At 34.2% G+C, this 27793-nt stretch overlaps 1 protein-coding gene and 1 non-coding gene across 5 annotated transcripts in view; both read left to right on the top strand.

Moving 5' to 3' along the window:
• The window catches only part of LOC110101438 (protein CONSERVED IN THE GREEN LINEAGE AND DIATOMS 27, chloroplastic), a 49422-nt gene extending 25855 nt beyond the window's left edge, over positions 1-23567 (top strand). For 2 of the 4 annotated variants that reach the window (XM_020829344.2, XM_020829346.2), the window contains one exon: positions 23042-23567. In XM_020829344.2, the coding sequence (XP_020685003.1) occupies positions 23042-23221 (180 nt within the window). In that variant the 3' untranslated portion in view covers positions 23222-23567. Of the gene's footprint in view, positions 1-23014 lie in introns of all 4 variants that reach the window. The other 2 variants (XM_020829343.2, XM_020829345.2) reach the window with 1 other exon arrangement.
• LOC114579139 lies at positions 2749-2855 on the top strand. Its single transcript, XR_003699985.1, has one exon. It is a non-coding gene; the product is annotated as a small nucleolar RNA R71 (small nucleolar RNA).
• Positions 23568-27793: the final 4226 nt, after the last annotated feature.

Here is a 27793-nt window from a genome sequence, read left to right as displayed (position 1 = left end):
AAGTTTATTATGTTTTTCTTAATTTAAGCTATCAGCTTCTTTTCTCTAAACTCAATTATTCATTCTTCAATTCAATAGTCAGTGTATGAGTGTATAGTTTCTAACCTCAAAACGAGTTAATAACTTAAAAGATATATTTAATTTAATTATTAAGCATTTCAAATTATGAATTATTATGTATTGTTCATTTTAAATATTTAAAATTAATGAATGATTGGTATTTTAGTGCAATAGGAAAATGTACTTGGTCTGGATTCTCCACAAAGGGACTCTAAACATTCCCACTAGTGCCTCATTGAATTCGGCTTTATAGTGGTAATGTTTTTCCTACATACCCAAGTAATGAGATTGTCATTCCCTACTCTCCTTACAAAACTCAGTCACACCCTCCAATTGCTCCCTCAAATCAATCACCTGCTCACCTAGTGATTTAGGTGTCCTAGAATGCCTACTAGTCAAACGGGCTCATTAGGACTAACCTCTATAAAAATAGTCTTTTGAAGCTCTCAATTTTTCTTTTGGTGCGGGCAGAAATGAGAAAAAAGTTCTTCAATAGTATCTTCCCTCACACTGGCATTAACACAACATAAATAAGGAAAGGATGCCCCAAGCCCACATAAATAGTGCCCATGATGATGTAGTTTAAAGAAGAGTTAATAAGCTTTCCCACATCTATAGTGTAACCAACTTGAATAACATAATTGAGCATAGCATGGTCTTTGGTTACCTAACTAATATTTTTGCTAGGCAAAAGATGAGCATAAATAAAATAGTGCAAAGCTTTTAACAATTTGGTTAAGCAAGATGTAGGAAAATTAATAATTTTGATCTCCTTATTCTTCCACACAACCCCAATACCAGGCTCGGACAGGACTCTTAGCTACTCATCAAGATTTACAGGAGCTAGACTAAAAGGGGAATATTCATGAAACCCAAAATCCTTCAGCTTTTAGAGATGATTAATTGTTACAGGGTCAAATGGTACCCACTTATCTCTAGCATAACACCTATTATCCACTACCTCTTTTCCATTCGCAAAAATTTTACTTACCACATTGGCAATAGCAACATAGGGTTCCTTATAGAAAATCTCTCAATTCCGGTTCACTATTAATTACATCACATTCCCACATAGGTTCTGAAAGCCACACTAAGGAATTAATTGCTTGTTTACCACCTATGTTGCACCGATACGGATACGGCGACACGGTTATGACACAATACGGATACGAGACACGTCAATTCTTAAAAATACAAGATATGGGTACAACGCGGACACAACATTATAATTTATAAATCATACGTAAAAATTAAGAAAGCAATCAAAGAATAATATTTGAAATTACAAAAAAAATGAAAGTAAAATTATTTGTAGCCTTGTAGCTTATAATATCAAAATAAAAGTAAGCATTAAATGTCTAGCACATCAACAAAAACATAAACATAAATTGTCTAGCACATGAAGTTTCAACTATTGAAAAGAAGGGATGATATGATTAAGCTTCTTCAGTGGTTTGTCTTTGAACTTCTATATGATCTTTAATAAATATCATAACTTCTAATTCAGGCTTATCGAGTGAAAGATTAGCAATTTCTAATATTCCCATATCATGAAGAGACTCAAATCCATCTCGGAAATGAGAGAACCTTGCTTGTAGCTGCGGAAGTAAATATGACGGGTCTTTTTTCGGATTTTTTTTGTTTTTCAACGGACACATGTATTAGATATGCGTGTCTTTTTGAAATTAAATAGTATTTTAATTGGATACGACAAAGTCGTTTCTGACATGTATCGATACCATATCGGAGGCATATCTGTGTATCAGATACAGCACGCCTTCATAAATAGGTGTATTGGTGTAACATAGTTTACCACCAATGCCCCATACCTTTGCTCAACCTCAATTTAGATGAATCTATTCTTGGCACAAGATGATGATGAATGCTTCTTGCTACCAAATATTTTTGGGTCCATTTCTTGCAAAAGCTCAAGCAAGAAAAATATAAAAACTTGGAGGGAATGAGTGAAATAATGCAATGAGAAATATAAAACAAACACCCCTATATATAAACATGATGAGTGCTACAACGTAAAGTTCCATGATGTCGATTACTAAAGGAAATTACAAGCTGTCCTAATTGATTTTCTAAGCTTTTGATTGAAGTAGTCTGTCTATGTAATTGGTTTTCTAATTGAATCACAACCTCTTCAAAATGCATTTTCTCTATCAAAATTGATTATTTGGGTTAAAACTTGGGGGATATGAAGGTTTAGGATCTACTACAGGCTGTTAAGGATTATTTCAATTTACTCCTTGATTAGAATTACATGTATTCCATTGATTGTTATCACAAATATTGTTATTTGACCAGCTAAAATTAGGATGATTTCCTAACCTGGATTATATATATTGGAATAGAGATTGTTATATTTCAAATCAAGTTCATATTATTAATCTCTAGTGTATTACTAATATCAATAAAATTTAAATTTTATTCTTCCAATTTCATATATGATCCATATTCTTAATTAACTCCAATAGTATTCAACTTCTTTAAAATTGCAGCCACATGAGCAGTCAAAATAGATAATGTATCTAATTCATACACACCTGCTATTTTCTCAATAATTTATAGGCTTCCACAAATGATTTAAACATTAAAGATCCTCCAACTATTGCATCTATAATTGTCCTAAGAGATGCTACCAATCTATTGTAAAAAGTATGAATAACTAACCAATCAGGTATACGATGATGAGGATATTTTCTAAGTATTTCCTTAAATCTCTCCCAACTTTCATAAATTAACTCTCCTTCAAACTTGATAAAAGATGTGATATTATTCCTAAGATTGGTAGTTTTTTAAGGTGAAAAATACTTAGTTAGAAATTTATGTGTCAACTCATTCTAAGTGGTTATAAAGCCTAGGGGCAAATAATTCAACTCCATCTTAGTTTTGTCCTTTAAAGAAAATTGAAATAATCTAAGTCTAACATCGTTGATATCATTATACATAATGTTACATAGATTTCTAAGAAGCTAGCTAAGTATAAGTTGTAATCCTCAACAAGTGTTTCCCCAAATTGGGAATTTTGAATCATCTGAATTATGGCAGGTTTCAATTCAAAGTTATTTTCCTGGATAGTAGGTTTATTGATATTTTTGTAGATTTCTTCTACTATAGGGTTAGCATCCTCTATAAGAGGTCCAGGATGGTCGAGATCTTTCATTGGTTCAGACAACTCTAATTTTGTTTTTAATTTTTATTAAGACTTTTCTATCTAAGAATTAAACAATAAAGGCTTCTTACTAGATCTACTAAGCATGCAACAAAATAAAATAAAGATCACAAACTAAAAAATTAACAAAATTCTTTTTTATTTTTTTCAAAATTTTAACAAGCATTAAAAAAAAAAAAAATTGATACATGATACAAATAGGTATAAACATGCACTTGTTTTCAACAATATAGTTTAAAATTGAAATACACATGTTACTTCTCCGATAATGGCACCAAATATTTTATTGGGGCTATGCGGTCAACGGTGTGAGCTACACACAAAGCTAGCATGCAATATGAATATGCTTAGGATTTTTTTATATAAAAATAATAATAACCTACTGGATATTAAGAAATAAAGTAATACAGAAGACTGTCGATCCCACGAGGAACCATTCTGCTTAATTGCAATTAAACTACAACTGTCTAATGTAGAAGCACAATTTATCTTACTGAATGTAAAAAAGATGTTTTTGAGTTTTTGCCATTTAATAAGAAGTTGCAAGAAAATTGGATACTAATGTAAATAAAGTGTTTTTGACTAATGAATGCAAAATAACATAGTTTTCCTGACGAGACTCTTAATTTAAATGTAGATTAGAGTGTATGCATCCCTAGATCTCTATCGAGCTTTTAGTGGTGAAAATGGAGGTTTATGGGTTTCCTATAATGATAATATGATGTGAAACATACAAGTGAACAAGAATTGCTTTTGGAAATTAACAATAGTTTTAATGTTTATATTGCTAATTAAAAATTTATGTTTCACCAAGTCGGATTCTTAGAATTTTCCGTTAGAAGATTAAGTAATAGCAAGCTATTATAAAGGAGAATAACAAGAGAATTGCAAGTAATCAAAAACAATACAGTAAAACTAATAGCAATGAAACAAAAATCCATGGTTTAACATCGGAATTGTTCATCCTGAGTTCCCTCACTCTCGATCTTGAAGTTGGGCTTAGTGGAGAAAGGGTAGAAGCAACCCTAGTGATGCCACCATAAAACAAGTGATGCATAGGGTATTGTTTGCCAGAGAAATAGCCGGAGGAAGAGAAGTTGTTGGTCGGCCGACGATTTGCCAATGTCCCTTGGGTCGTTGCTCTTCAATCGTCTCGGCAAGGCAATAGAGTATGCGGTTGATGTAGCTTTCCACTGAATCTTCATAGTCTCAATCCGGATCATAAAATGGAGAAAGGCAGATGTCGATTTCTCCTTGAGCGTTGTAGGCGAATCCGTGGTTGACCTCAGGGTTGGCCATGCATCGATGGTAGATGGGAGGAAGGAGTTTGTCTCTTTTCCTTGGCTCCAAAATTCATGAGAGATTTAGGGTTTCCAAGAGAGATGAGGAGAGAGGAAAGGGGGCATCCAAGGAGAGAGGGGGTGGCTTGAGGAGGCTAAGTTAGGTTTAGGGTTTTGGTGAGAGGTATTATTAAATCTGAAATTAATTTTAGATTTAAGTAAATTTTGAGGGAATTGAATTTGAAAATTAATTTCAAATTCAAATAAGGCTTAGGGATTCAATAGGAAAAAACAATGGGGAGCCCAATGATAGGGTCGGTGGCTTGAAGAGAGAAAGGAGGGGATTGGGGAGGGTTTAAAAAGCTTCAAAACAAGTCTTTGTAAATTAGGAAGGATTATAATTATAATTATAAAAAAAAAGAAGGATTATAATAAATCCAATTTAACTTAATTTTAAATTGGACTTATAATTAAACAGTTTCCCTATTTAGAATTTGCAAATATGGAATGTATTTGTAATTAAAATTTGAATTTCAAATAAATCCTAATCTTTCCTTGCTTACTTGAGCTAATTTAGGAAATCATTAAGATGATTGAAGTCATCCTTATGGTGGGGAGCATGGAGGTGGGATGTTGACAAGAGGGAAGAGGGATGTGGCGTCGGGTGGAGTGGGGTGGGGTGGTAGTGATCAAAGGGGTTGAGTGATTGCGAAGGAGTGGTTGGCGGTTGGGACCAAGGGAGCTTGCTTCCGGTGGTTGGAGGAGATGTAGGGGAGGTCGGCTGGTTGGAGAACAAGGGAAAAGAAAAGAAAATAGACCACAAGCAAAAAACTCTTCCAATGACTGGTGGGTATTGCGCTTTCCCTCACCTCAGACTCTCTCTTTTCTCTAGTGCACACACAAGAAGAAGAAGAAGAAACATAAAAATTTCATTCAATCATTCATTAACCTTTCACAAAGCATATGACCGCTATATATAGGTCTCAATCAGAAAGAAAAAAAAAGTACTAAAATGCCCTCAGGGCTACAGTAAGAAAACACTCCCCATAGGGGTAAACTAGGAAAACTGAAATGCAAAATAAATAAAACATAAAATACATCAAAAGTAAAGACACTGAATCGTAGACGTCGATCTACGATTCTGTTGGCGGTACACATGTCAGAATCTCTAAGAGATGTCCTCATCATAATATCTCCCTAGAACCTCAAGGTTTAACATCCTATGTCTAGGTATGCTATCATTTTATTTCAATTTTTCTATTTGTTTTACTATTTCTTCATCGAGGAAATACATCACATTAGATATTAATTACATGTATGACCATTTTATGCATTAAATTAAGAATGAGAGATATTGAAAATCTCTATAAACTAATTCAAACCATAAGAGCCTATAATAGTACCTGCTATGCGTTTACATCTTTAGCTCAAAACTCAAAGATTTAGCTATATATGGATAACACAAAAAACAAACTCACGTTCATTTCATTCATATATGAAAAAGATACACGAGAATTAATACAAATAAATGTCACTCAGAAGGATCAATTGATATTCTTTACACTCCTGTACTCCAACAACTGAATTTCTTACACAATATAGCTAAGATCACTAAATGAAAGTATATTTCACTTCCTTAGCCTCCCTTAGACTTTATTCTATAGGGAAATTAAAGGAAGACACTCAAAATTACAACTCTATTGAAAATGACAGAACTCACAACAAAAGAGTTGAAAAACTATTTATCCAAGTGCAGAAATGGCCTTTGGCACCGCTGCGCTCTACATGGTTGTGCCACGGCGGTATATAATAAACTAGCGCCTCGAGGTTGCTGGGCTTGCTCCGTTGTGGTGTTGGGCTGACCTAGCATGGTTAATGGTTGAACAAATGCTTCTTTTGACTGATTCAACATGTCTTCTTGCTTTGACAATCGATCCGCCGCGGCATTCCAAAAGTTGAGCGCTGCGGTGCTTGAGAGTGCAATATGGTGTTGCAACGTTAAAATGCTCGATGCTTTGGTGCTAAATTTCTCGAGACTTCTGTGCTGCAGTGCCGATTTCTGGCGCAACGATACTGTGAGTCACTGTGGTGTTAATCTTGGCTCCATTGTGGTGTTAATCTCGTTAAAATTTTTAAGCAGCCGGCGCTGCAATGTTCGAATTAGGCGTTGGGATGTTGTAGATGGAAATGCTGCATTGCAGAATTTGTGGGTGCTGCGACACTTGTTCAATACTTATAAATTTTTGCATTCTCATAAACATTTTTTGCACAAACCTAATTAAAACATTTTTTCACTGAATTTTTAAACAATACACAATTTATTGTTAATAGGGTTGTGGATAGTTTGTGGCAGAGATGAGGATGCTCAGGTGGATGAGTGGCTTTACCCTTAGAGATAGGATACGAAATGAGCATATACGTGAAAAGGTTGGAGTAGCTCCAGTAGAAGATAAGATTAGAGAAAGTCACCTTAGATGGTTTGGTCACATAAAACGGCGGCCTTGCGATGACCCGGTTAGGAGAGTAGAGGTATTAGATTTGACTTATGTTAAGAAAGGTAGGGGTAGACCTAAAAAGACTTGGTTAGAAAATATTAGGAATGACCTTTCTTTATTAGATTTAAACGAGAATTTGACTTTTAATAGGACACAATGGAGAAAAAGGATTCATGTAGCCGACCCCACGTAGTGGGACAAAGGCTTGATGTTGTTGTTATTGTAGGGTTGTGGATAGTTAGAAAATCATAGCTTATTTGTGATGACTAGTCACTAGATTATACTGCTGTGATTTTTTATGAAAGGATTAACTAGAATTACAAAAATCTACTTCTCTTAATTGAAGACAAATTTGAGGTTCTATTTAAATTTATTGGAGTCAATCAAAATGTGGTACTTAGGCTTAGAATTCATTTGGGATAGCTTTAGACCACTATTTTTTTCTTGCTTTTATGAGAATTTTGTACTAAAAATCCGCTTTACCAAGTAATTAGAAAGCCGTCCCAAACGAATCCTTAGTTTGGCATAGCTTTTTATTATTTTCTTCTACTTCAAAAAAAGAACAGGAAATAAAAAAAGTTGTACTAGAACTGCAAGTTCACTAGTATGCTTAGTAAGTTACTTGTTGCTATACTTGAATTATCATATATAAATGCTTATATTGTGCTTAAGCATGATTATTAACAAATGAGCTCTTGCTCAAACCATGTCCTTAACTAGATTTGGTCAGGAACTCTTCTATGGTGTTTGGAAAGCTAGATGTGAAAGAAATCTTTATTTTCAACAGCTTTTTCACACTTCATTTTCTTTAAAGCCTCTTTAACTTCGGTTTTACTAATATGTCGATAAAAATAAAAATCTTTATTTTCATTTAGGGTGTTAAAGTCACTAAAGTCAATCGCATTTTTTCATTTTTCCTTAAAAAGTTTATCAAAATATTTCATCCACCTTTGTTGAATATCATCTTCTAAGAAAAGTACTTTTTGATATTCATCCATAATACACTTGAACTAAATTCTTACTACTATCTTTTTGTTTGACTAACTTATACATATATTTTTCTCTCTCATTAGTATCTAATCTATTATATAAATCATTAAAAAGTAAGATCCTTGCTTTGCATATTGCTTTCCTAGATTTCTTACGTGCCTCTTTAATCTTTTCATTGACGATTGATTCTAGCTGTGGAGTCATCACTTGCTCGGATGTACCTGCAACATTTTTGTGAGTTTGCAGATGAATAAGTTAATTAGTCGCATTTCCCTCTTTATTTGTAATTCATATTCCAGACATCTTGGGTGTTGGGTTGGTTGGCAGATTAGTAAGAATACTACTTGATATCTGATGATTAATTGGCTGATTCAATGTCTGATGGTCAGTTGGCTGAGGAGGTGCATGATTTGTAATAATGTTATTTTGCATTAATTACATCATCATAGCCATATGTGCCACCGTTTCTATCATCTTGCTATTTGGATGTGATATCTCGTTATCTTTCTCTTTCATCTAATGCTTTATATGCCTTTGTGATTGTGCTAATGTCTTAGAAAACACTTCTTTTTCTTCTTGATCATCATTTTGTTCATCACTTGAGGGGATTTCTTCTAACTGCTCGTACTGAGCTTATTCTTCTTGTGGGGTTATTATTTTGGAAGAAGCTTGCCCTGCTTCATTGCTTCGTCGGTAACCACATGATGGATGCGCTCATAACCATACCCCACCATATAAACTACCTCCACTTCCATGGTATCTTCGTCTTCATCTTTTTCTTGTACTCGAATATTAGAGTGATGCTTCCAATAGATTTTTGGCTCTAGATGTAGTACAGAAAGTTCTTCGATTGGAGTACGGTTAAAATTTCCATGAAGTTGGATGGAAATAGGATTCCTTAGAAGATTCTCCAAGGTGTCGACTATTGCAAGTGTTAGTAATAGGAATTCTCTTCATAGGTACCCATTGTTGACGATTATTGTTAGGGTTCTGGGAAGTTGCACCAGATGTCACGCCTATACATACTTTCTTTTCCAGTAATCTTCTTTCAAGAGGTCTCGACCTCCAAATTTCTTTACCCTTCCATCGAGATCTTTTATCAACGAATCCTTGAATGCGAGGTCTAGGCTTCATGCTCCAATGTTTACCGCATGGCGCTGATTTTGATTTTTCTTGAGTTACCGTAGCAGATGGTAACTCTCATGGTGGGATTCTCGTGGTCTTGTTTGTCAATGTCCTTTGATATCTCTTATTCATCAAGCCATTTTTTGGCAACTTTTAGAACTCATAGACCCAGGCAAATAGAGTTTCATGCTTCTTCTTTTGAGGAGCAGGAGTTTGCTGTTGTTGTTCCCAGAAAGATTGTTTTTGCTTGCCAATAAAGTTATTTTTTTAACCTATTTTACATTTGTAAACTTATTATGGGTGGGAACGTTAACTTTTGACTCCAAGGCTGGGAGTATTGACGGATGCACCGGTGGAGATAGTTGGGCTCGTAATTCAGCATTGATTTTCTCCTATGCTTTCGGTATAATCTTTCTCCATATGAGGAAGCTTCATGATCATGCCTTCTTGGTATGAAAGACTCAGTTGGTAGTGTGATGACGCTTGATTAGATTGGCAAAGTCTTCTGCTTGGCGTTAGACCTCTTCATAGTTAGAACTTCAAGATGTGAGAGCCTCTCGAAGACTGAGGTCCTATTTTGTTGAATTGCTTTAGCAGTAGTAGCTCTAGCAGCTTGTGGATGTTGCACAGAATAAGCACTTCGTGCATGAGTTTCAGCAGAATTAAGCCTCACAGCATGACCTTGAACAGTTATCCCGTGAATAGGTATGGTAGCAACAATTGCAGTAGTTGCAGGAAATTCTAAGCTATCAAATCGAATAGTGTCTTAAGAGACTTCGGTGTTGATGACAACATTGGCTAGCTAAATGCTAGCACCTCATCTTAATTGGACGATAAAGGGAGTATTCTGTAGTTCCATTCTGCACAAATAAAGGGAAAGGGTTAGTTTTAGAAAGTTGATACACCACCCCACACTTTGAAAGTGCAAAGAATAGACAGAATAAAAATATACGCTGGAAATTATATTTGATTTCATATTTCAAAACATAACATTAATGAATTTATTAGGATTTTATTAATTTTGTAGTTATTTATCATTTATGTATAACTAGACAAAGATGAAAAGAGAAATCGATCCCTAGATGAGTTGCCAGAAATTTGTGGGCTCCGAAAATTCCATAACACCCCGGCTTCTACGTGCTTTCAGGTGAGTTTAAATGGATTAAGTTTTGATGTAAATTTTTAGAAGACATACTGAGTTTGTAAATAAGACACCATTTAGAGATTTCACCCTCATTTTGCGAGAACTTTATGATCTGAGTTCTTTTTTCATATCGGCGCAAACCCCTATAGTTAATGACTCGTGATAATAACAGAGAAATTTCGATTAAGCCTAGTTGTTAAAGAGATCGCAAAGGTTATAAATCCAATGTATAATAACAATAGTTTTAGGATTTGAATTTGAGATATGAATTTTGAAGTTCAAGATTTGAAATTATTACCATGAACTTAAAACAGGTGATAGTGGAATGAATACGAGCTCGATTAAGATCCCATGGTTTTGTCGTTCTGAGGTATCATGATCCCGGGTCTACTTAGATAGAGAAGGTAGTCGACCCAACTTCACAGAATGGATCTTATTAGCAGCCATGAGTTGCTTCATCCAAGAATAGCTTATTTACCATGGATGGTGTTTGTCTAAAGAGATAGATTCGAATCCACCTTAGCTAACAGAGGGCTTTATGCCTATCGAATATAGCTTATGATTCATGGCTCAAGGGTTTGATATTGTTAGGAAACATACAAGCTTTAGCCATGGTTGTAATATAATGGTGCCATTTTGCGGCAAAACCACCAGATCAGAGGGAAGGTGCCACATCTCTGCTGGCAAGAGACTATTTGATGATGAATCTTATTAATACACCCGACACGACATTCACTTTTTGTGAGCTGAAGTTAATTTCAAATTTATCACCCCCGACAAATGGTCACGGTAGGTGGATGTGTTTTAATTTTAAGTTTTTAGGTGATAGATTTTAATTTAGGGTTTAAACTTTTATTAGATTTTAAATTTGACCCATCCGATTGAGATTTCATGTCAACACGATAACCATTGATGTGACATTAAAGTTATTTGTATTTTTGTAGTATTTTGGGAGACATTTTATTATTCAAGTCAGGTCAACTTCAATCATTTTATGGAGGACGAAACTTGAATATTTGACCCGCATAGCATTCTCGAACTGTTGGATTTGGGATTTAGATGTGACGATCGAAGCACATGCGGGTTGGGTTTAATTTGAAAATAAATTATTATATTAGTGAGCATTTGACCCTACATAGCATTTTCAGACGTTTGTGTTTGCAATTTTAAAAAATTTGTCGGAGCACATGCAAGGTGTTTTCAGCACATAGATTGGAGTTATTATAGAAATATAATATTTTGTCTACTTGTATAAATGTTGCAGATCCAGTGGCTTTTAAGTGTACTAGATTTCACTTTTCACTTTAAACATTTTATCCTTCAAATCTTGACCCCCTATATTTATGCTCATGCTATCATATGATCTTATCATTGTGGTAAAATATAATAAAACTCATATTTATTTCTCTTCATTGGCAAGCACGTTTCTTTCATTACTTTTATATTTCTAGCTCACCCATATGTATTGGTTACATTGTTAAGAAGCATTCTGAATGACTGTAGTTTAGTGTCTCTTCAACAAGCTCTTATTTGGCGTATCCACTAACAAGCATATAAATAAGTAACGAGTTTGATTTGATGCATCATTAATGCTCTATAGCATCAACAATAACATGATGGCTTGCACTTTTCAATACTGACCAATTGTCTTGGAAGTTAGTTAACATTTGTAGGAAATTGATTCCATATAATATAAGCATCTATTAATTGATCTTGACCTTTCACAAGCAATATACGCAAGATGCCTTGGTAACTCAAAGCATAGTGATAATCATTCATCAAATGAATATTTATTTTATGGATGTTGACTCGTTTACTTGCCTTAGTTTCAAATCTCACAGTTAAAGTTCATACTGCATATTATGTACAGAGAAAAATGCTAGCATCAAATCTCCTTCCATGTATAAGTCACTGGTGTCTTTGATCATTTCTTTCATTATGTGACTCTTCCACCAAAAACCATAATAACTTAACAATTAACAATGTCTAGATCTTCCTCAATTGTAAGCCTACATGAGCTTGTTCTAAATTAAATTTTAATTTTATTTGATGTCCATATTTCTTTACTCAGTATGTAATATTCACTGTAACTACATTCACATATCGTCATCAAATTCGTCAATTTTAGATTTAATTAATTATTTTTTTATTATTGGCATCATAATTTCCTTAGACTTTATTATTGAAAAGCTTCCTAGATCTTTAACCTCTCAAAATTTTCCTTCCAATAATCTTCAAAACCCACATTATAATGTATGAAGTCTTTGGTTTGTTTTAATTTCGGTAGCCTCCCAACCTCGAGGGGAGGTTGGGGAGGGAATTGACCCCAAAAATGTCTTCAAGTCTTCAATCTGCTCGGATGGACAAGATTGATGGCTGAGGGCTTCGTGGGACTGTATCAACCTTATGACTTATAATATTCCTTTGTTTTAGTACCTATTTGAAAATCCTTTCTTGCTTTTCTCGTTTTTTTTTTTAATTTCATTTCATTCTATTTATTTAAACACACACACATATATATATTAGATTAATACAGGGAGGGAGAGAGATCCGATCGGGCAAGGTCAGTGACCAATCGGCGAGAGTCGAGTCAACGGTGAAGGAAGACCGGTGGTTAGTTCAACCAGGTCTAGGGCTCGACGACAGTTTATGCCTGAGTGGAAGTTAGGTAGCGTAGGCAATCAGTGCGGCTAGGGCATGGCGGGTTTGGTCGTTAGTGTACATGGAGGCCGGCGACTAGTCAGACCAGAGTAAAGATGGCAAGACGGCAAGTTCAGGTCAGCTTTGGGATCGGAGAAGGAAGCGGAGCCGGCAGTCAGGAGGTTAGTGTCGAGCGGCTGCGTGCGAACGGGATGAGCAAATTGGAAGAAGTTTCAATTTCTTCTGTCTATAAGTTTTTGAAATCCCTTTAATCTTCCTTTTCTCTATGCGTATGTGTTTGAATTTTCTGTGTGAGGAGTTTTGTCGTGAAGAAGAACGTGGTAGTCGATTTGAGATGTGGGATTGTCGGTGGTTGAGCTTAGCCAATGGTTAGGTCATGGCTTATAGGTCAACAGTCTTAGATCTTAATGATTTATATAATATATTAGGTACTAAGGAGGGAGAAAGATATATTATAAGTTACCCAAATAAAGATAGTATGGATTAAAAAGGCGTTCGAGGCGGACGACTCGAGGCGTGACTTGAATCGAGGCGGAGTTCGGGCGAACTGAGGCTTAAGCCTCGAACTTTCGGGCGAGGCTTACGCCTTTTTCCACGGAGGCGTATGTTAGGCGCTGAGGCGCATCAAGGCAGCGTCTCGAAAGGGAGAAAGTTACCTTCACAACCAACGAGCTCCAGTTGTTTCTTCTGATCAAAATGTCATAACTTACGATCTGACAGGAAGGGAAAGTCGCGAAGGAGCAAAGTCGAACAGCCACGAAGGAGCCAAAGAAGGGATGCGTGCAATCTCTACACCTCCTTTGAAGCAACGAAGCCGAACAACAAGGATAAAAAGATAAGATGAAAGGCAAACCCCAGCCGTGGCTAAGTTATTATTGATTAACTTAATTAATATAATTTAAAATATTAATAATTATGCAAATTAATTAAATAATAAATAGTATAATTAGTGCATAAAATAATTATCTAATTTAATTTAATTGAATAATTAGTAATATAATTATTAATTAAATATTAATATAATTAGGCTAATTAATATAAATTAAAATATGGATTTTTAGGATTTAACCCTTTCAGGATTTATCAAATCCGGATTTACAGGATTTACCAAATCCCACTAAAGTTTATCAAATCATGCTCTATGTTATTCATGGGAATTTATTCCAGTAAATTACATATTATGAAAAAAATTTTCTTTTCAGATAAAAAACATCAACGATATTCTTTCAATGAAACAAATATTCATTATAATTAATACATAAACCCCCATTAAAATAATTGCTTGCTTCCTTTTCCCAGAACAAATCATCAAATTCATAATTAACTTAATATTTTGTCATTTTTTATCATTATTTATAATTTTACATTAGCTTATTTTTATCGTTTTGAGGCTTTTGCCTCAATCCGCCTCGAGACTTACGTCTTGCCTTGGTTAGACAAAACGCCTAAAGTCAAAATAACGAGATATTTGCTAAACATTTTAATGAAGATTGTGAAAATACGATTGACTTTAGTGACCTTAACACCCTAAATGAAAATAAAGACTTCTATTTTTATTGATATATTAGTAAAATCGAAGTTACAGAGGTTTTAAAGAAAATTATGTGTGGAAAAGCTGTTTAGACCTAATGATATTTCAATAGAGGTGAGGAAATGCTTAGGAGATGAAGAAATTTCTTGACTTACAATAATTTTTTAATACTATTTTGGATATTAAAAAGATGTCAGATAAGTGGAGAATGAGTTTGTTAATTTCTATTTTTAAGAATAAAGGTGATGCATAAGATTGTGCGAACTGTAGAGGATTTAAGTTAATGTGTTATACTTTAAAACTATGGGAGCAAGTTATCGAGCGTAGGTTACGACGTGATATTAATGTTTCTCAAAATCAATTTGGATTCGTCCCGAGTATGACTATGGAAGCCATACATTTATTGAGAGGTTTGATTGGGAAATATAGAGAGAATAAGGAGGATCTTTATATGATATTTATTGATTTAGAGAAAGCATATGATAAAGTTCAAAGAGAAATGCTATGGAGAGTTCTTGAAAAGAAAGGAGTTAATAATGCTTATATTCAAAATTCAAATCATTAAAGATATGTATGCAGGAGATATTACTTTTATTCAAACATAAGGTGGCTTGACCTAGTATTTTCCTATTTCAGTTGGATTACATCAAGGATCAGCCTTAGCCCATATCTTTTTGCTTTAGTCATGGATGTTCTCACTAGACATTTGCAAGAGGATGTACCTTGGTGTATGTTTTTTGATGATGATATTCTACTTGTTGATAAGACTGGAAAGGGAGTTGAAGGTAAACATGAATTATGAAGGTCAACCTTTGAGTCTAAAGATTTTCACTTGAGTTGATCTAAAACTGATTATATGGAGTGTAATTTTAGTAGTAATAGACCTAGTGAGGGGATTGTGACTTTAGGCGTTCAAGTCATTAATAAGATATCTTGGATCTATTGTTCAGAGTGATGGTGAAATAGATGTGGATATTATCAACAAAATTCAAGTTGGATGGGTGAAGTGGAGGAATGCATCGGGCTTGTTGTGTGATCGAAAATCCCCCCTCAAACTTAAGGGAAAATTCTATGAGATGGTGGTGAGACCTACAATTCTTTATGGTGCCGAATGTTGGCCATTAAAAGAGAAGCATAATACTAAGTTAAGTATTGCAGAGATGAGGATGCTCAGGTGGACGAGTGGCTTTACCCTTAGAGATAGGATATGAAATTAGCATATGCATGAAATGGTTGGAGTAGCTCAAGTGGAAGATAATATTAGAGAGAGTCGCCTTAGATAGTTTGGTCACATAAAACGGTTTCCTTCCGATGACCCGGTTAGGAAAGTAGATGTATTAGATTTGACTTTTATTAAGAAAGGTAGAGGTAGACCTAAAAAGTCTTGGTCATAAAATATTAGAAATGTTCTTTCTTTATTAGATTTAAATGAGAATTTGACTTTTAACATGACACAATGGAGAAAAAAAATTCATATAACTGACCCCATATAGTGGGACAAAGGATTGATGTTGTTGTTGTTGTTGGTGTTGGTGATTTTTATTTAAGTCATTAATGATTTATGTCCATTTATTCTATATTTAATAAAAGGAATTTCATCATCAATGATTATAAAAAAGCTCGAATATGATGAGCATAGCCCATCATGATGTGGGTCATGACATCTGAAGGGTCCTAAAACCTATATCCTCACAAAGATTCATTATGGTGTTTTAAAGAAAAAGGAAATAAGATAACTTATTTCTAAGTCTTGAGTCATAAGGTAAGGTAAGGTGAGGATATTATTTAAGATATTAAGGGAGTGGAAAGAGATACACTTCTAGCTCATAATACATGAGTTGAGGGGTAAAATGGTCCAATTCTAAAGAATCCGCAATAAGATTTCTGATATTCTAGGCTTCTTATGTGTAAGGCTTTATGAATTCTAAGCGACCACGATAGTGATTGCAACTAACCCTAGGGTGGGTCGTACATTTCTCAAGGTTAGGAAGTTGGCCTAAAACCAACCTACTTACTAGATAATAATTGGATCAACTAAACCTAATTAGGATATGTTACTAATCAATTTAAGGTCAATTAGAACCAAATAAGGAGATATATGGCCCCCCACTTATACTTGAATAAGTCATTGCTAAAGTCAAAAGATATAAGGCTTCACTAGCCAAGCCTTTGGTCATTAGCTAGGCTTCTAAACTACTTAGAATCTTCAAAGGGACTCTAAAGGTAAGCGGACAATCATTAGAAGGACTATGATAATCTAAGATTATTTAAAGTTCTCCACTAGCTAACATACTGGCAAGGCACACTATTGGGTGTCTTATGGTTAGTTAATTCAACCTAAAGTCAAAAAAATGATAAGGGTTCTATAAGGTAGTAGTCTAGGATCGCTCGAGCTATTCTTTAGGAGGGTCTCTAGTATGCTTCAATCACCTAAGAGAAAGGCTAGAGCTATGTTTGAAAATCATCAAACAACTCATGAGATCATCTTATGCAAATCACTAGCCAAAGTCTAGGGTTACCTAAGGCTATGCTAATGGGTAAACATGTTAAGTCACCAGTAGTTCACTAGGTTCAAAGGGGGTCAAAGCCACCAAATAATTAATCAAAATGTCCTTTAAAATTTTAGATTTAATGAGTTTTAACTACAAGGGCAAAGTGAGTTAAGCAGCATATGTTTTAAAGAAACAAATTATTTTTTAATTAAAAAAATATTAGAGAAAGTTGCCTTAGATGGTTTGGTCATATAAAACATCAGCCGTTTGATGATTTGGCTAGGAGAGTATATGTATTGGATTTGACCTATTTAGAAAGGTAAAGGCAAACATCCTAAAAAGACATAGAAAGTATTAGTAATGACATTTTTCTATTAGATTTGAATGAAAATTTGACTCTTAGCGTGACATAATGGAGAAAAAAGAATAATGTAGAGTAGTGGAATAAATGCTTGATTTTTTTGTTATTGTTGTTTTAGTGTTTCTTAATAGCTTCAAGAATGTTGTAAGACCTCCTAAGTATCCAAAATCTGTATCCATATGGATTAGTGTCATGATATGGCTCAAGTAGCTAACTAATGTTGATAACGAGACCCAAAGGGTCTATGACTCACATCATAGGAACTATTTTGGATCATTCACATTCCAAATAATATATGTGCATGTTGCCAACTATAAAAAATGTCCACTTTCATCCGTAGAATGATAGTACAACACCTAAAGTGTCACCCTACTAGACCTATGTATGGGTGCAAAGTACAATGGCAATCTAAGTGTAGTGTGTTCACTCACCACAATAAACAAAGAGAGGTTTGAAAAGTGAAAGAGAATGTACATTAGCCAATGTTATAGCCAACCAGACCAAGTATTGTGTATAAAGTCGTGCACATGTCTTATAAACAAGGTTTTTTCACAAGGTTGGGGAGAATTATTACATGCATCAAGACACGAACCCACACCCTTACAAGTTATATGCAAAAGAGAGCATGTATTCGTACATTTATATGCATAATCAATATAAGTGATTATCATGATGAAATTTGTGCAATGCATATGTTTAAATTGATACAAAAAGCCACTTAAGGTATGCACATCGAGGTGTTTGAGTAAGATCAATTTACGCACTATCAAGGAGATGCTCAACTATCGCTTTGTGCATGATTCCTCAAAGTGACATGCGGTGTTATGGATATTCAAAATTAGAAAGAAGTAGATGTTTAAAATAATTCTTACTGTGGAATAAAATCATGATTTTTGACGTGCATTTAAAAAATCTAACAATATAAACCATAAAGCAAGAATTTGGGCTAAATATCATATCATTTTAAGGGATTAGGGACATCATACTTCTTTGAACCATATGTACAAGGTAGACTATTTTTACTCAGAAACATCCTAGAAAAAAAAATAAAGCTCAATGAATTCCAAAATGAAATGATCATGTGAGAAAATAGTTCACCAAAATGGAGACAAACATTCTCATTTTGAGTATAAATGTGAAGCGATAATTCCAATGCCATGGATTTGGTCATTATGATTTTAGCATGAATTGATTGTAACCAGCTATGAATAGGTGTACGAAAATGTCATAGATTGATAAAAAGATAATTATGAGATAAACAAATCTAATCAAAATATGAAGCCAAACTCTACATGCAACAATGAAAAAAAAGCATAATAATACTCCTAATACTGACCAAACATATCATGAGAAAATCAATAGAAAAAAATGCATAAACCTTTAACTAATGATAACTCAAGGAGGCAGCTTGACCATGCTCAAGTATAAAATTCTAGCCAACACAACAGATAGGTGACAGTGGTTGTAAGGTGCGGTGAATGGCGCATAGGCAGAGTTAACTGTCACTCAATGACTATTGTGAGGAGTTTGGTGGTGAGTTTTGTGAAGGTCTATCTATGGGAAAGTGAGGAGACAAACTCTATGGTGGTCGTGGTTGTGTCGAAAGGTGGCTGGGCGGCATAATGGACAACAACTGTTGGCATGTTTTGTGCGGGAAAGGAAATGCATGACTGTGTGCTTCCGCAAATAGCTAGGCAACACTAGAGTGATGTAGAACGAATACGGAGCCTTGGCTAGGGAGAGGATCTCCTCTTCAAAAAGCTGAAAGATACTCTTCAGGAAATCTGAAATTTTTCTTCAGGTTTCTTATTCAAAACCTGAGAGGAATGGAGCCAAAATCTGAGAGAAATCTCAAGATTCTAGGCTTAGGAGCAAGGGGGATTGGAAGGAGAACTCAAACTTTCATTCCAGCAAGATATTGAATTGGGAGAGGGGGAATTTGAGAGGGAGAGGTGGTCGGGTAAGAGAGAAAACCAGGAAACCGGGATTTAATTCCTTACCGTTCAGATTTTTTTATTCAGCAATTTTTGTTTCCAAAAGCTGAAATAATGCCTAAGAAAGAGATATGAATGAGAAATTCAGCCAAGAGGAGTTACGGGCATTGACATTATTTCCAAAAGGGCTTAGAGTTTAGGAAAACAATTAAATGGGATTTTACTGGTTGGAATTTTCGGTCAAACACAAAATCTCAGATTTTGTTATTCTTTCCAAAGAGCTTTGAGTTAATGAAGGAGTTAATTAAGAGCATTAATTGACTCTTAATTAAGCAAAGGAATGAGGAAGAGGGGCCGACCTAGGAGAGAGGAAGGGAGAGGGGTTTGATTTCAAATAAGTGGACCCCAATTACTTAAGTGAATTAATCCTTAAATCTGAAATTAAATTTCAGATTTAAAGCTACGATTAACTCCTTAATTAAAGGGAGGAAATTGAGGGGCATTTAACTCCTAATTCAAATTTGAATTTTGAATTGGAGAGTTAAAACCTTCCAAATGTGGATCAAACCCAATTAGGAAAAATTTCAAATTTGAAATTTGAAATCCAAAATTTGTCATGGGTTTATGATTTCAATTGAGCGCTTTCGAAAACTATGTGAGCTAAATTAGGAAAGAAATTTGAATTTCAAATTTTGAACAATTAGAATTTCAAATTAATTCCTAATATCATGCACTCTTAATTAGGAAATCCAAGGAGAGAGGGGAAAGGATGAGGCCGGCGGCTAGGGATCCATGACCGGCGGTTTGTGGTGGATCTTCGGGTGAGGTGGCCGGCGGCTTTTGGTGGAAATGGGGATGACGATGGTGGACGGAGGTAGAGGATGACGCATCAAGAATGAACCAAAGAAAAAAACAAAGATATAAAATAAAAACCGCGAGCCTCGGACTCTTCCAAAGACTGACGGGTGATCCGTTGCCCTTCTCCAAGGGACTTCAAATCACGAGCCCGGACCCATCCTGCGGCTGGTGAAGATTTCGATTCCTCTCATAGGAATCTCACTAACGCTCTCTCATAAGAAGAACACAAGTGTGGGAAACAATTTTTCATATTAATCAACCATCCATTACAATAGCTTAAGGCCCTTATTTATAGGCTATAATATGAGAAAATAGAAAATTACAAAAATGCCCCTTGGACCACAACACTCAAATAAATTAACCTAGGGGTAAAATAGGAAATAACATAAAATAGAAACTAAAATGCAGAAAATAATTCATAAATGGCAACTTAAATCAGAGCCGTCGATTTACGACGCCTCCTGTGATAGATGCGCCAGATTTTCGTGCCGATGTCCGCATCATAGAGACAATTTGTGATTCGGCAAGCGCATTAAGGGAGTTAATGGGAGTTCTACAATAGCTTTTAACAAAGTAGGTGGCCAACATTTACGAGCAAGAAAATTGCCCGGTGTCATAGTCTCTTGCATGAAGGGGAAAAGTAGGCTCGAGTGTCATCTATGAAAAGCTTTAGAAATAGCGCGATTCTTTTTTTGTCTCCAAAGAGAGGTGGCATGTGGCCCAAGGGAGACATTGTCTTTTTTTGAGGTTTTTTGCTGTACAATTTTTTTAAAAGTTCATCTCATTTAGTTAGAAAATAAGAAGAGAATGTAATAGATTATATATTTGTAATATAATATAATTTAAATTATAAATAACTTTATAAATTAGTCATATATATGTTCAAAACATTTATCTCAAGTAGCATATATAGTTAAATATATATTTAATTATACAATGCTTAAAGAATAATCTATTTAAATCCTTAGTTCATGATAAATGAAGCCCAATTTGGCCCAAACAGGCCTATTCAAATCGGTTCGATGATCTGTACACAATTGAACAATTTGTTTTATGGAATGATACCTTGATCGATGATTTTTATGTTTGAAAGTTTAAAATATAAAAGATTCACGTGCATGTAACCGAGTAGAAATCTTGACAAATCATTGTTATGCTCGTCATGTCTCCAAATATGATGAAGAGCATGATGCAACCCAGAAAATCTATGGGTGACCATGAATAACTCAATCTACTGTTATATGAGATTGCACAAAGAATGCATAAATCAGCCTCGATGGATGACTCTGAAAGCCAACGATGATTCAAATCAATAGAGGATTATCCTATGAAATGCACCTAGAATGATATGTACCGAAACGAGGTCAACAAAGATCGATGAGCATAAACATGGACTTTAGTTGATTGACCAATGTATAGAAAATAACAAAATAATCAGCAATAGATTAAAAGCAGCTTAGGTCATACAAAAAAGTATTTTGACCCCAAATGTAGAACAATGGATTTTGAAGAGGTGATTTTTTTATTTTTTTTAAGTTTAATGAAAGTGTTTGCAGATTTGACAAAGATGAAAAGCATCTTTCATACAAAGTTTTGTTAGCCTCTAAAAAAGGCTCTTCTATAGATTTCTAACTTTCTATCTATTTAATTTAGTGGCTTTACTCTTAGAGGCATGATACAAAACGATCATATTTGTAAAAATGTTGGAGTAGCTCCAGTGGATGATAAGATTAGCGAGAGTCGCCTTGGATGGTTTGGTCACATAAAATGGCGGCTTTCCTTAGGAGAGTAGATGTATTAAATTTGACTTATGTTAAAAATGTAGAGGTAGATCTAAAAAGACTTAAAAAATTTTTGAAATGACTTTTCTTTATTAGATTTAAATGAGAATTTGACTCTTATATGGACACAATGGAGAAAAATGATTCATGTAGTTGATCCCACGTAGTGGGATGAAGGCTTGATGTTGTTGTTGTTATATCTAATTAATTAATAAATAATTATTATTTATATTTTTATTTAGATTATAATATTATTTTATAATTATATGACATTTCTGATTATATTTATTTCAGTTATTCAATCAACTTATTTGTGCCTCAACAAGTTTTTCCAAGCAGCCATCAACTCCATTTTAATTGATTGCATAGCACAATATCCTTGACAATAATGCCAAACAGCGCTTCATTACACTAAGCCAAATTCGCTGAACTAATAAACCTTTTGGTACGGCTATGGCAGCTAAATAGATAAATGTTTCTGCACTTCTGTTTTATCTCTACGAAAACTAGAGACACCATCTGTCAATGAGTTCTTTAACACGATGCTGGAGAAAGGAATGCTTGTGTCGTGGTTAATTTAGACACCGAGTGAAGGATGGAACTAGCCCCTTTTCTTCATACAAGGCTTTTTGTTTCTTTTTAAGTAGGATTTTTAGTTGGACTGACAGCATTATACTACTGTTAGAATTTTGTATGCCCGGGATTAGATAGTATCGCATAAAACTACTAGGCAGAATTAGAGTGTAACCTTGGATTTTGTCCAAGATTATTTGAACAAATCAAACCATTGAATGCCAATTCCAAGTATTAGAGTGGATGGTTTGATCTTGAATTTACAAAAGAGTTTTATGATTCACAGAAAAACTTTTTGTATTACTTCTGTGGAATTTAGTCTGTTGTGAGTTTCTTCATGCATGACTTCTTCATTCACTGGGTAGTGTCTTCATGTGTTCTTTATCGAAACATTTGCTTCAGGAATGTCATTTCGCTTGTTCATAGGCATTTCATTTTTTAAATAAATTGGCAGTATGTCATTAATTTTTTGACATACTTCTTCTCTGCTAAATATTTTATGCTTCCATGCCCTAGTTCTTTCTCTTTTTTTCTTATCTTTACTTCAGGTGAAGCCTGTACTGACCAAAGTGAAGTTTACATTGATTGGCTTGGCAATTTCTTTGGCTGTTTGTGTTATTATCCTTGTTGATGTCGAGAATCCAAAGTACATTCCTGTTAATACTAAAGGAAAAGTGATAGCCGGAGTTTACAATGAAGAAGCTGCAAGGTCATTTGAGCCTGATGCATTCTGCGGAGATTCTGATTTGTCTTAAACCTCAGGAGGGTCGGCTATTAATTGTAAAGTCTGCTCTTACTACTAGTGCAGCTGGGAGTTCATCATCATCATTCCGATGCAAATTTAATCTCTTCACCTTCTCTAGCCATTTCCATGCCTCGGGCTCTGGTTTTAGGTGATGCAGTTGTATCTTTTCTGCAATCTGTTATACATGAATTGAAGTAAAAGGTAGTCAAAAGTTTGGTGAATGTATTGTCATGTAGCTATTGTTGAAAAAACTTGAATAAAAGAAAGTACTGATGTTGGACATATTCTGTTAATAACATTTGAAATGACAATTATTACTTATGACGCTTTCTATAATACACATCAGGATTCCTTTTCTTGCGTTGATAATACGTGCAACACAATCTCCCATTAAATTTAGACACTACTGTGTGCTTGGTCAATAGTTACCTTTTCTCCCTGTTTCATTATTGTAATTTTATTTTTGTGCATAAAATAACTTGAAGGCCCATTTTTTGCCTTGTCATGCATAGCATGACCAATATTCATTTGAAGTATATGAACTATATATGCTCATGTATCCTTTGATCTTGTTGAATATGTTGATGTTCGAATGTTAAATGGTTGTGTTTGCAGACAGATGATAAGTATACCAGGATCTAGGAGAAACCTTGGCAATTAACTAACTATTGGCTCCACTGTTCAGCTTGATTTAATAAATAACTTTGTGATTTTCTAGGTGGAATATAATGCTTGATTACTCTTTAAGGACATTGATGATCAGGATTTGAAATCATAATTTTATATTAAAATCCTCTGTTAAGTGTTAATCTTCTGCAATGAACTTATGGACAAACTTTGTTAGGTTTTATTTGATAAGCTTCATTAGTAGGGTATGTAGCATTCTATTTTTCTACATTTTAATGTTTTTGGTGTTTGGTATCAAACAGAAGAATTTAGCGAAAAATTGTGATATTTGAAATATTTTATAATATATGTTTTCCTTCCATTTGAAAATCTTTAAAATCAGATTTCAAACGCACTTTAATGCTTTGTTGTGATTTCGAGCTGTAGTCAAACTTCCTGGTGCTCGTTGCTACCCTTCGCCTATTGGTACCACATGCCAAGCAACTAGTGGTGCTCGTATAGGCCCCTTGGTGGATTATATATATATGATTTAAAATCAACCAAATAACTAATATTTATTTAAAATACATACACTTTATTCATCTTATATTTTTAAAATACATGTCTTTTAGAAACATAAAATTAAACTTTCCCTTAGCGAGTGATAGAATCTGTGGCTTAATAACATTTTTAGGTACTTCCATTTCTGATGTTTGACAAACTAATTTTACCAGCTTTTGTAAATTTACAATCTCCAATGTTATTTTGTTTTGTCTGCTAGTGCCCTTCACCTCCTAAACCACCGAATACCTTTGGAAATTGTGAACTTTCAAATCCGGGGGGTTGCTCAACGTAGACATCTTCCTTTATTACCCCGTTCAGAAATGCACTCTTTGTTGAGTCTAGTAATTAGGTTGTTAAGCCTAAGTTAATGTCCCAAAGGCTACCAAGATGGGGGGTGAATTGGTAGTTTAAAAAATTTTAATCCCTCTTTTAAAATTATGTTGAACCGAAATAAAAATTGTTTCTTTTAAGTTTTGTAGAAAAAGTTTTTCAACCACAGAGTTTTTAAGACTAAGAATTAAAATGCGGAAACGTAAAAACAGTAAAGTAAATGACACCAGATTTATAGTGGTTCGGTCTAAAACAAGACCTACATCCACTCCCCAGAGGCACCCTTTGAGTATTGCACTAATACCAATAGTGACTCTCCTTTTGCACCCACAGCAAGGCGGAAAAGCCTTTACAACACACTCTTTTCACCACTCCCCGGTGCAGCAGAGAACCGTCGTCCTTTTAGGGAGTGACTCTCTTTCAATTTAATTTCAAAGAAATGCAAACTTCAAATTTTACAAAGTATCTCATTCTGAATTTGATTTGAAGTCTTCGTAGTCTGGAGTTCGTTTTTTCTGAAATGTTAGTACACACAAGAGCAAATACAAATCTTCTAAAATTGTTAGGAGATAAATACACATTTGAACAAAAATGTTTGGAATCATCAAAACTACATAAGTTGCAAAAATGTAAAGCATTCAAATAGCAACTATCTTAACAGAAGTAGTGTTTATCTGAGTCAAACGTAGATCGTGCCAGAGTGGTTGCTGCACTAATATTGTTTAATTTTTATATAGGTTATGGATTCCTTGCCACACAGATGAAGTTAAATAAACTGTTAGAAACTGCCGTAAATGTTTATCTCCAAAGGGCCTGGCACAAATTGCAGTTGCATGGAGCTACATTGCAAAGAAATGTATGTTAGGTTTACTTTTCCATGTACTTCACCAATTCTTCAACTCTCAATCATGATTTTTCTTCAAATATAGCTTGCTTAAAAAAATAGAGTTAGCAGCTATGTGGAAATTGTTTTAGTTACCATCCTACAACAACAACAACAGTATCATCATCAAGCCGTTATCTACATGGGTCGGCTACATAAATCATTTTCTTTCATTGTGTCCTATTAAGAATCAGATTCTCAATTACATTTAATCAAAAAAAGGTAATTTCTAATTATTTATAACCAAAGCTTTTTAAATCTATCTCTACATTTCTTAATACAAGCCAAATATAATCATTAACTCTTCTAATAGGGTTATTGGAATGCTAAAGTTTTATGTGACCAAACCATCTAAGATGACCCTGTTTAATCTTGTCTACCACTGGAGCTGCTCTAACATTTTCACATATATACTTATTTCACATTTTATCTCTAAGAATGAAGCCACCCATCCATCTGAGTATCTTCATCTTTGCAATGCTTAATTTTATGTTTCTCTCTTAAAGTTCAACATTCTGCTCCATAAAACGTTACCTTATGTCTTTTTTAATGTTGCATTCGCTTGTGGAAGTTCCTATAAGATGATTTAATTAGCAGTTAGCTTGCCAGACCTATATTTATTCGCTTCATGATTCCTCATTTTGTTAGAAAATCGTACGAATGTAAGTACTAAACTGTTACCGAAACTGTCACGGGTGAATCATTTTTCCTCTATTGTTGATCCTGATCATGCAAACAAAATATGAACTAAAATAATATTAAAATTTTTTATTTGGGAGGTTTTGTTCTTTGTCTGACAAAATTGGAGGGTGGATATTGGATCAGATATTAATCATAAAATTTATATTAAACTTCATAAAATGAATTCACCCGTGACAATTATGTTGAATTGTTCATCATTTGCGGGAAACCTTCCTGCCCACCCTTAGCATGTTTTTGACTATTATTTGATTATATTAAGTCACGTGACATCCTAGTAAATTTTTATTAACTAATCAAAATTTAGATTATGTGTCACTTCTCAAAAGTGAACATAAAAGGAAAGTGGATAAGTCTGGGAACACTACGAATGTTAAAAAATATTAAATATTGAATGGTTCACTATAGGATTGTGATATTTGATACATCACCCAAAATTGTCCTAATTATACACAAATCTTGAGGTATTTTTGACTTGAAAACTTTCAAAATTAAATTCAGGATCATCAAAACTCTAGTCTTAACAAAACTTATAGTCAAATTGAATGCCTAAACAAGACAAACGCAACAACACTAAAATATAACCAATCTGATCCCAAATGTTCCCAAATCAATGCTCTAAAGCATATTTGAAAAATTCAAAGTGTTAATTGGTTGACCAATTAATATCCAAATATAGCATGCTTATAATCGAATCGAGTGGCCTAACAAGAAAAATTCAGTGCGCCTAAGATCACTTAATTATGACAATATTAAGACAATTAAATGTTGAATGAACTCTCTATGATTGAAGGAATCAATACAATCCTTTTTCACCCTCCTAGAAAAGCCAGAGAACCACAGACTCTGACTATGAAGCTTCTCTGCCAATAGAATATTCAAGAGCTCACCAAAACCATAAGAGGAAGCTACATACAAGCTTACCTAGAGAAACTATGTGAATAAACCTCATACTCCTTAATTCTTACACACAACCTCACCTTCTTCTTCGTCTCAAATCCCAAAGCTCTCTAAAAAAAATCTCCCTCAGAGTTCCTTTAATAATTAAAGTCCTTATGAAAATGACTTTAAAAGTACGCTTAAGTATAAGGCTTTAAAAAAACTCTAAATTTTTAATTTGATGGTCTTTGTACAAATAGTATAATTTGTGTTCATACAGCACAATCAATTCAAAAATAAGACTCATCCAGTATGATGGAAGTAGTCGTTCAAACAAACTGTTCAAATCTATAAACTTATTATATAGTGTGATCAAAAGTTCATACGGTATGATTAGTTTAATTCCTCTCTATTCATATATAATGATTATTGAGACGATTGGAAATCATCTGGTATGATTCACATAGTATAGTAGAATCAGTGTAAAATGATTAGTTCGTATAGTATGTGTTGACCTTCATATAATATCCAGAGGAACAAAAGAGAGGAGAAATCAAAGCAAAAAAAAAAAAAAATCCTACGTACCTTACCCGTTGGATCCACAAACCTTGCCAGAAATCC

The sequence above is a fragment of the Dendrobium catenatum genome, unplaced genomic scaffold (assembly GCF_001605985.2).
Source record: "Dendrobium catenatum unplaced genomic scaffold, ASM160598v2 fragScaff_scaffold_175, whole genome shotgun sequence".
NCBI classification, from domain to species: Eukaryota; Viridiplantae; Streptophyta; class Magnoliopsida; order Asparagales; family Orchidaceae; genus Dendrobium; species Dendrobium catenatum.
The sequence above is the reverse complement of the archived record's forward strand: the minus strand, read 5'-3'. Positions and strand labels throughout refer to the sequence as shown.